Source organism: Macrobrachium nipponense, chromosome 41 (assembly GCF_015104395.2).
Source record: "Macrobrachium nipponense isolate FS-2020 chromosome 41, ASM1510439v2, whole genome shotgun sequence".
In the NCBI taxonomy this organism is placed as follows: domain Eukaryota; kingdom Metazoa; phylum Arthropoda; class Malacostraca; order Decapoda; family Palaemonidae; genus Macrobrachium; species Macrobrachium nipponense.
The window spans coordinates 35,162,698-35,173,614 of record NC_061102.1 but is presented as its reverse complement, the minus strand read 5'-3'; the positions used below and the strand labels follow the sequence as shown (position 1 = coordinate 35,173,614).

Genomic DNA, 10,917 nt, shown 5'->3' with positions numbered 1-10,917 from the left:
GAAATTTTGTTTTCTGGACATGCAAGTTCAGGGCGCTCACATCCAAAACCGGCCTCCAGCCCCTGATGACTTGGGAACTACAAAAAGGCGATTGTAAAAGCCTGGAGGAAAATCCCCTTCTATCTGTTCTATCGCTTCTTTGAGAACAAGCGCTTCCACTTCTGCGGCTAGCGCCAGAAATTTGTCTGAGCCCGGAGAGTATGCCTGGAATGGAATTGGCACAGGTGAGAGCGAGGGAGGTGAAACGAGAGGAATACGATAGCCGAACTTGAGTACTTGCACTACCCAGGCTTCTGCTCTCTGTTTTCCCATTCCTCCCAAAACAGAGCCAGCCTGGCTCTCACTGGTGCATGAAGAACCGAGCTTTCATTTGGAAGGTTTGTTAACCTTGGCCAAGGCCTTAGACTGAGGTCGCAAATTAGACTTCAGCCGAAAGAAGCGCTTGGGTTTTCTCCCTTGAAAAGGCGCTTGGGCCAGAGGAGAAACCGAAGGAACAGTCTCCAAAGGAGCTTTAGGTCTCTTAGTAGACTGTGCCAGTAAACCTCCGAAGTAGATTTCTTATCTAGCGCAGACGAAATTGACAACACTACATCGTCTGGAAAGAGGTTATCTTCACAAAAGGAGCAAACAAGAGAGCAGACTTCTGTTGGGAAGTAACCCTTTTAGAAGCAAAGGAGCACCAAAGTTGCCTTTTCTTAAGGGTACCAAAGGCGATGAGCGAAGCTAACTCATCACATCCATCCCTAATGGATTTTTCCGCACAGGACAGAACACCAATCCAATCCTCCGCTAACTCCTGAGAAAGAGAAGGACAGTCTTCAATCTTGGCCGCTAAAGCGCCAATAGTCCAATCAAGGAAGCTAAAGACTTCCAAAAGTTTAAATTGATTCTTTACAACGTGGTCCAACTCAGGCGCTGTAAAGAAAACTTTCGCTGCGGCGAAAGCAGATCTTCTAGAGGAGTCGATTAAACTGGAGAAGTCTCCCTGGGAGGAGGCAAACTCCCAGAGAAGGAGCTTCCCCAGTTACATAAAACCTATACCTCTTACGAAGCAACTTAGAGGGAGGGTAAGCAAAAAGAGCCTTCCCTAAGTCTCTTTTCATAGACATCCATTTCTCCGTCTCTTTCAACGAATGTCTAACCGCTTTAGATAGAACAAGTTTTGGGAGGAGAGGGTCTGAAGTTTTCCTCCTCATCAAAAAAGTCGAAGTTGGGGAGCACGGAGCCGCTTTCTCAAAATAATCTGGATAAGATACCAGAAGAAATCTAAGGAGACGTGAATAACACGAGAGGTGATGTGAATCCTCCTCCTCTACTTCTTCTTCATTCTCCGATACCGCCGAAGAAGTAGACGGGACTACAACCGGATCTGAAGGTTTCGAACCACCCTTGGACTCATTCATCCAGTTGGTTAACATCTCTAACTGCTTGCGCAAAGGCACCAGAGACGAATAAAAAACAGTTAACGTAGGCTTGGAAGAGCCTAAATGTTCAGCAGGAGGCGGAAAAACTACTTGCGCCTCGCTCGGAGCCGCCGAAATTCGAGGCGAAACAGGCGCATCAGGCGTAACAGACGAGAAAGCGCCTAAAGAAACACCCTTAGACCTGCTAGCTACAGCGCTAAAACCACAATCTCTACTAGTAGATGGAACCGAAAAAGGCACAGATTGAGGCGACGAACGAGCCGCTAACAGCCGAGGCGCAACCCTACTCTCAGGCTCCTTATACCGCTTGACTGGAGGAGGCGAAGAATCAGCGCCTGAACGCCTCTTTAAGGGACGCGAAACGGGCGAATCTCGCCAAGAGCGCCGCACAACCGGAGACGAATCGCTTGAATCATTCGAAAGGCGTCTGACCGCAACACCTTTCCAACGCTTAACCGAGCTCTGTTGAGGCGCAACAGGCTCAACAAGAGAGGCGCCTGTCTGTGGGCAAATCCCGATCGACTCCCTTGGACTTCCGGTATGTCTTCTCCCCGGTGCAGGGGAGCTGGACAGTGACCTTTGTCTAGGAGACGTGTCAGGACAGACAGACGCACCCTCAACTACACTCTTACCACAAGCCGCTTTCTCCAAAAACGTCTTAACTGAATTACCAAGTTGCAAAACCGTATTCGCTAGTACCGAAAATTTCTGATCTAACCTCGATTCCAGACTGGCAATGGTGTCGGAAGAAACTACACGGGAAGCCGGAGAAGTGGGATTAGTAGGAGGAATAGGAGGTGTAGTTAAAGGAGACATAACAATTTGAGGAGAAACAGAAGGAACAGATGCATCGCAAGACGAAGCAGAGCTAAGTCTACTTTCCCTAAGCGCTGCTTTTCTAATTCTGTCTTTAGCTAATTTCTCCGAGTATGAACTAAAAAACTTCCATTGAGAATCAGTCCAATCACTACACTCGTTATATGTTCGATCTGCTGAACAAACCTGTCCCCTACAATAACACATTTAGTGTGAGAATCATACTCTAACTTGGATAATCTAGTTTTACATCCTGAGATGCAAAACCTAACTCCCGACGGACTAGAATCCGACATGGCAACGCCTAAATAATAAGCAAAATAACAACAACGCCAAAAAAGAGTACTTCACCAATTCCGAAGATCAAATCCACAAGAAAAAAGCGAAGCAAAGTCATCCAACCGCACCGACCACCGATGTTCACCGGACGCTGGCAGGAAAAGAATTGGATTCACCTGGGCAGTTGTACCTGGTTCTCCCGCGAGTGGAGGGAGATGACGTCATCACCACCAGTGTTGGCGACGCCTACGCGCTAAATTTGAATTTAGTATCCTGCCGCTCGTGGAAATCACGGCTGTATAATTGTTCGGTAAGACACTACAATTAAATTGGAAAGTTTACATCTGGTCAGGAGGGAGTCCTGACTACCGGACCAGTAGTCAACTACAGAACCACCTTGTTTGAAATTTCAAGCGGCCTTGTCCAGGTTTCCCCTTGGGTAATTCCTATTGTAAAGGACAGAGGGTTTGTATATCATGTAAAAACTATTCGGAATTCATTCAGGACAGGTTCCTGTGGTACAGGGGGAGCAGTAATATTGCTGCCTTTAAAAAAGTAGCTGCCCTGGTAGACCCACCTGATTATACACCAAACCAGAGGCAAGAACGTTTCCCCTTGCGTGGCCTTGTCAGGTACTCCAGTTTTACATGTACTGCATAGAGGCATCTCATCCACCTCCACCCTACATCAAGGTTTCAAGAGCATAATTCTTCGCAATCTTAAATGATTTCTGTGATCATTTTAAAGGCCTGACTGCAGTTTGTTAGGTTAGCAGCAGAGGTGCAGGGCTTCCAGAGCGTCAAAGCACTGGCATTGCTTCTTTGCAGTCATTCTCTAAACCCACCTATGATAGCAATGAGTCAAGGATCTGGGGGATAAAATACTGCAAAACTTTGCAGTTCAATAGGAGCTTATGAACTTACTCCTGCTAAGAATTGATCACTGTTAATACCTAAGTCAATGAACACACGGAATTTTACGAAAATCTCATACCGTATTCAAAATTTATTTCAAAACAGTAATAAAAATTACAGTACTTCCTTTTCATTTCTACCAGCAGAATTCATCAAAGCCTTAAAACTAACAGAATTCTTAAAAATAACTGAACTACATTTACTGACCTTGTAGCACATATCTGTCAAGAAGCTGACAAATCAAAAATGTAATCATTAACAATTTCTAAAAATTAACATGAGGATAAAAAAAGTCACCCAAGGGACAATCAAAGAAACAATTCACAACTCAAAATTAATCTATGCATACATAACATAAAATACTATTAAAAACTTTATATAAACATTTACTTTTGTAAATAATGCAATCCTCTCATATTGGCCTTTTTCTTTCATACATATAAAAAACAGGAAACAACTGTAACATGAACCTGCAATGGTTTTACATCAGTCAAATATGGTACTCGGAAAATATCCCAAAAACATGGCAATGGAATGTAACTCTTCATTTAAGAAAACGAAAGTGGCATAGAACATTTCTTAAACTTAAGACTCTTGTAGTGCTTACATGTGTTTAAACATATTCATAATTCTTGACTTTCATGGATATCATGAACACATGAATCTTACCTCTGCTTAACAAAGTAATGATTACATTACATACAAGTAATATATAAAGAATATTCAATATACTTTGTACATTATTATTTAAAGGAAGGCACAAGAGTAACTTCATTCTTTAAAGCCCTCTTCAGAAAATCAACCACAAATACATTTTTTCTCAAACCAACCTGTCATTCACTTCACTTACCAAACTCATTATACATATTTTTCAGTCAATGTCTATTAGTGAATATAACACCAACTTGCAGTTTCCAAAATTATTAGGCTGATACTATTTGTGCAGTAGAGATGGAAGATACTGGTATTATGATAAAGGTTTTAGTCAGGGAAAAATGAAGTACATAAAACTTTTTTTAGATTTCAAACCTTATACCATGCCAATATATCCAATCACAAATATTCGAGGAAAAACTGACATAGAAAAGTAATGACAGACCATTTTTACCAACACAAAACAGTATAAAAAATAATAAAGGTCTTCTATTAGTCTGCCATAATTCCTTAGAAAACACCACTGCCATGTTTACAATTGACACTATCCTAAAATACCTACCATTATTGAACAACATTATGGCACTCACATTGTTAAATAAAAAAAAATAAAAAATAAAAACTGGATATCAAGAGAAGAAAAATCACCATCATTACCTACCAGTTATAATTCTGGGATGCAGTGTTACAACTCTAAACTCAAAACATCAATCTTCCTCTACATAACACTTTATCACAATGTTTTTGAGTGCCATCATTTCATTTAATCAAGCTCTCTAAGTAGTCCTTTACATTATCAAAGCCTCGGGCTCTTGCAATGTTGATAAGGATTCCAGTGGCACTTTTACCATTTCTGTTTCTGCATATCGAGCAGTTGCACAACCCACGGCAAGGAGGACACATCCATTTCTGTTTCAAAAGAATACATTTTAAAATATATTAAGAAATACAGATTACCAAAGCCATAGTTTTCAATTCACTTAAACATTTAAATAAAGTATATATAATATGGCAAAACAGGCATTAGTTGGACACATTGACATTTTTTTATGTTCTTTCAAACTTCAGGAATTTAACAGCAATATTCTACTAAAATGGAAAAATAATTAGTAGTTTGGATCCACCAAGCTATGCTATATAGGAAATTTTACCATTTAGCATGCTACACAAGGGATAGTGAAAGTACCCTCTATGGGGTATGCTAGGGAAGGAAAGAATGAATGACCTTATTCTGAAAGAGAATTGTGTCTGCACTTTCCAAATGGTTTGTGTTGGAATGTGAAGCACACCAAAATACTCAGGGCAACCTAATTTGAAGTTTGAGCAAGTCAAGAACTGTATATGAATGAACAATACATGTTACATATTCTTAGACAACAAAAAACTTACTGGATCCAGTAGAGCATCTCGGACTTCTTCGCCATAGCGATTTTTCAAACAGGGGCCACAAAACATTCCTCGTACACCACAGCATTCTCCAGATCGACATATAGTTTTAGTGTCAATTGTCTTTTGCCTGAAATATTAAGTTAATAATTATTCAGTTTAAATAAATAATAGTTCTGGAGAGGCATTAATTTGCAATCTATAAAACCATAAACACTACTGTACAGTGCATCCAAGAGTTCCATAAACAGAAGAAACAGAGAGCATTTCATTTTTATCTACAGTAAATCAAGAAACTGCAAAAGATTACACTGGTATTTTTCTTCTTGAAAAATACAAAACCATCAAAATTCTAAAAGAAAAGTTTATGGTGCTTTCAGGTGCCTTACAGTCAAGGTTGAGAGTAATTGCTCTCATTGGTACAACCAGTGACTTTTGATCACACACTACAAATACAAAATCATATATATATATATTATATATATATATATATATATATATATATATATCTATATATATATATATATAATACAAAATTTTTACTAAATTTTGCTTCATAAATACAAATCTCTGACTTTACTTATTGCCCAAAAAGAAACATTTTATAAACACATTTTAAAGTTGCTCACTAAGCCAGCATTCACTGCCGCTACGGATACCTCTCAACTTCTTGGGGCTGTTCATAGGTTTCTCAATTACTAGTTGCTTTCAGGCATCCTTGCTGCCACAATAAAATATTTCAGATATATTGTACTTAAGAAATCTACTCCTTAAAAGACAACCAGATCATCAAACCAAAATCCATTTTCAGAGCCGATTTGAAGAATTAACTTTTCTGAATAATAAATTTGTTATTACTGAACAGATAAGTTTTTAATAAAATTTTCTAAATTACTGTTGGATCTGTTGGATAGAAGCAACCCACAGCCTACAGGTACAACTCAACCGAACCTGAACTTGCGTGCCAAGCCAAATGCCTTTAACACCAATGAAGCATTTCATTTCATAAAAATGAATTTCCCCATACTGACCACCAAAACATGAAAGTTATGCTTACAGAAATTATTTTAGAATGCAATCACCTTGAACATTACTGTGAAAAACATTTAATGCCCTCCCTCAAATAACAAGTTGTTACTTGGCATAAAATAAAATGTGGTTTATAAAGAGTAGCTTCAAAGCACTCGGTAACACAAAAGCTTTTAATATATTTTTCTCTTGAGAAAGAGAATTAACTTACCTGCACTGATGACATGTAGTACCAATACTCTGGTTGTATATTTTTGTTCCACTTCGCTCAGCAATATTTCTGAGATCTTTCTCTGTGACATCTTCTGGCATTACTATATTAACATTAGGATCAAATTGGATGTTCCCCTTCTTCAAGCTATGATTTCTTGTGCCCTCAAGACTCGTCCTCTTAACCGGAGATACTGTGAATGATGAATACAAATTTCTTGACGCTTCTTTGATCCGCTGAACATCCATATCCTGTAACATTTGATGAAGCAATTAAAACTAGATAATGAAAGGGAATTATCTTCTGCTGAGCTAGTTACCTTCAAGTAGATGAATGACACTTACTTCTACACATCACTTTCTTACTCTTACTAATTTCTCAGTCGACGACAACATCAGTTAATGAATATAATAAGAATTCCTAGTTGGATTTCAAGAAGTCACGCTAGGTCAAGTTAGCTGCTTCTTTTTTCTATGTAACTGCAAATACTGAGATATCTTCTGAATTTCTGTTTTCGGGTATGATACTGTACATTATTGAACTGTGTGATATTTGAGCCAAATGACCCACCTCTGTGAGTGGGGAGGCCTTCAGCACCTATATATAATTGGAAACTGCTAAATAAGTCTGATTCTATGCCCTTTAACAGTTGTCTATATGATTTTTATGGCTGTTTGGATATAAGTAAATGCTGGAAATTCTAAGTCAGAAAGGCTAGTCATACAGTCCAGCTTAATTAAAATTTACTAATTTATTTTCTTTAATATCAAGTGCATAATTAGCCTCAAAATTATCAAACTAATCATAACCTCCCAAACTTACATCAACATAGCAAGTTACATCATCATCTGAATCTTCCCCTTCACTGTGGTCTTTTGGTGCACTGTTGAGTTTTCCAAAACGAAACTTGAGGAAAATCGGCTGAGCCTCCTGTTCATCATCATCATCCAACTGTTGCCAATCAGATGGTGAACTAGCAACTGATGAACTTACACTACCTCTCCGTGACCTAAGAGAAAAAATAACAATACGTAACTCCAGTATGGTATTTAATTTTCTAACAATAAATGTACTGTGCATAAAATACAGGATTTTTAATATTTTTCAAATTAAATTTAAATTATTAATGACCATAAAGCAGATAACAGTTCCAACAAAACTGCCTTTATCATACTGTGAGGTCCCCAAATGTAACTGCAATTGCAATGACATACCAACACGTAAATCACCACATACCGGTATATCATCCTATACACATGATTTACCAGTGTTGTTTATTTTTTTTCACAACTGATGAAAACTGTGATATTTGAAGCCCTGTGTAATGACTTGTTATGAATACCATTCTCATGATGACTTGATTTAAATTTCATTTATACAGGCATATGACCAATAGCAATTTCCCACGCAAAATAAAAAATTTGAACCCAGCATGCAATTGCTAACAAGAAACACACAGAAAGGGAAAATCATGTACTGCACCTTAACATCGTTATATTTTCCTGTTAGATGCAAACTAAAACATAATTAGTACAAATGTTGAGGCCACAGAGGTGAAATATTATCAACTTTTTTCCTTGAAAGAAAAGCAAATAGCAAACTAAAAGCTGAAAGTGTATCTGAATAAGACAAACACTGAACACAAATTGTCACAAAAGTTTACCTGGACATTAAGTACAATTAGTTAGTTACAGATTTTACAAGTGCCACCATTGGTACATCTACATAACATCTTTATTCAGTCTATGTTTGACTATATTCAAAATGTTGACTCATCGTGAGGCATAAAAAAATATTTTCATAATAAAATAAGGTTTTATATACTTATCAAGTAATTACATAGCTATAGTTTCAACTTTGTCGGCAGCTAGAATTTTGAAATTTGTGGTAGTGCTACTTTTGTTTTGGCTAGGATACTAACCCTGCCCACTTTCGGAGTAAGAAAGGAACCAACTCAGCACAGGGCTTCAATTTGTTTATGCCTTCCTGTCCATGTGAGGGGAGGAGGAAGGGCTCTGATCATGTAATTATGCATATATAAAACCTATAAAACCTTATTTTATTATAAAAATATCATTTTAATATAAGCATCTTACCAAGTAATTACATAGCTGAATCCCACATTGAAGAATAGAAAATAGAGCTAGCATTGGTGAAATTCTTGTTTCCTTACCTTGTAACAGAGATGCTGCAGGAAAAAACTGCCTCTGGTGAGCACTCATCTCAACCTGTGGCGGTATAGCCAAGGAGCACCCACTTCAGTGAGATCTTTGAAGCAAAGAACCTTCCCGATGGCTAGCAAAGAATTAAAATGTTGCTCCTGCCCTAGACTCAGTACTTTAACACAAAACAACCAGAATAAATAAAGTAGTCACCTAGACCAAGATTAAAACCACTACCCAACCATAAAGAAACAAAGATCTAGTGGATACCCCAAGTACATATTACCCCCAGGCTTCCCTATGACTCAACACTCCTGTTTCAACGCAAAGAGTAAAGGATGGAAGGGATACTTCCTATATGTATCAACAGACTTAGCAATCTTCTGACTTGCTAATATTTTTTTACTGCTGGCTCTAAAAGCCACTTTCCTGGTCTTGTCTTTCTAGTTTAGTTAAATGGCTAATTCGAGTCTTCCACATTTTATGTCCCACAGTTCACTTTCATTACAAGTCAAATCAGGAGAACAAATCTGACCCCTGCAATTAGTGCATAAAGCACGCAGGTCATAACAAGCTTTAATTAACCTAGTATTGCAGCCTTTGCTGCAATACCTAACACTGTGAGCAGAGTTGGACATTGCTGGTCAGTCTAGTGCCAACAAAGCTTAAAAAAAGTAAGTTTATAAATTAACAGTCAAAATTGGTAATTACAGTCTATTAAAACCTGTAACCTGTCTAATTGTGTCAAAACGGCTACTAAAAAAGCAAGAATACTTCGCCAATTGCTACCACAGTGACCAACTGAGAAGTGAAAATATCCAAAATTAGGCTGCGGTAATAACTAACATACAACCATCAGTTGACAGAAACAAAATGATGCTCTGCGCTGAGTTGCTTCCTCTCTTACCCCAAAAGTGGGCAGGGTTGGTCACCTAGCCAAAATAAAAGGAGCACTACTGCAAATTTCAAAATTCTATCTACTAATGAAGTTGAAACTAAAGCTACGTAATTACTTGGTAAGTTGCTCATATCAAACTGAAGTTTCTTCCTTTTAAGACTAATGTTTACCTTGTTCGAGGTGGAGAATGATAAGGCTGGAAACGGGAAGTTCTTCTTCCCCTTCTTGCTGGCCACTGAGTGGGTTCTGACATTCTCTTTGGTTTTAATGCACTGGGTGAAGGTTTTGGTTTGGAAGCAGATGCCTTGAAGTCATTGAAATCTTTCATGAGGGCATCAATCTGAATTAAGTGAAAAAATAAAAGTATACACCATTATAAAAAGCCTGGATGAAGTGATGCAAAGTTATTTGGAAAGGAGAGAAACTAAGTACTTAAGTAACTGTTATTGTTATTCATAATAGTGACAAGAGATAAGAGAACTAATGCTTCAGTAATACTATAAATACTTACCAATTGCTTTCTGTCCTTAATATTTTTTTCACGGAGCAACTCATAGTCGCTCAGGTCCTTTGCTCGCAACATCATGCAATTATTGATATCTGGTCTGAAAAGATACAATCATACGGTATAACCTTTAAATCTATGTACATATATTTATGTAATAACTGTACAACTACTGTACACTTTGAAAAAATAATGGTACATTTTCTAGGATTTCATAGCTTAAACAATTCATACGAAAAAACTTAATAATCATTTTTTTTAAAGATGATTCAACTAAACATCTAATGTAAATCTTACAGATAAATAATGCCAGAAACTGTACTTCACTTTGTTGTGAAATTTATGTGCTAACCATTCATTTGTCCTGCTGACAAGTACCTAACCTGACTTCACTTCAACTATTGTAAGTTACTCCTACCAATCCTTTCGTACACTTACACAAACAGATTCATATTGCAACAAACCAATATGAAAATCCCTTCTAATAATTTATTTTCAAAATGTAGAACTCTTTGGATTCCTCTATGTTTCAGTCAATCTACCTTTTTATTTTTTTTCAACATTTACACATCAGCATATACCATTATGATCCTGATCAGGACACCCATGCCTTTCTTGGCTATTCACTTCAAAATTCAT

The 10,917-nt window shown here is 37.7% G+C and overlaps 1 protein-coding gene across 2 annotated transcripts in view; it reads right to left on the bottom strand.

Annotated features, from left to right (window-relative positions):
• Positions 1-3,511: 3,511 nt before the first annotated feature.
• LOC135212685 (cell division cycle-associated protein 7-like) overlaps positions 3,512-10,917 on the bottom strand; it is a 28,491-nt gene continuing 21,085 nt past the window's right edge. For both annotated transcript variants that reach the window (XM_064246363.1, XM_064246362.1), the window contains exons 2-7: positions 10,285-10,378; positions 9,944-10,113; positions 7,536-7,722; positions 6,714-6,964; positions 5,477-5,603; positions 3,512-4,996 (exon numbers count right to left, since the gene is read on the bottom strand). In XM_064246363.1, the coding sequence (XP_064102433.1) occupies positions 4,847-4,996; positions 5,477-5,603; positions 6,714-6,964; positions 7,536-7,722; positions 9,944-10,113; positions 10,285-10,359 (960 nt within the window). In that variant the 5' untranslated portion in view covers positions 10,360-10,378 and the 3' untranslated portion in view covers positions 3,512-4,846. The remainder of the gene's footprint in view (positions 4,997-5,476; positions 5,604-6,713; positions 6,965-7,535; positions 7,723-9,943; positions 10,114-10,284; positions 10,379-10,917) is intronic.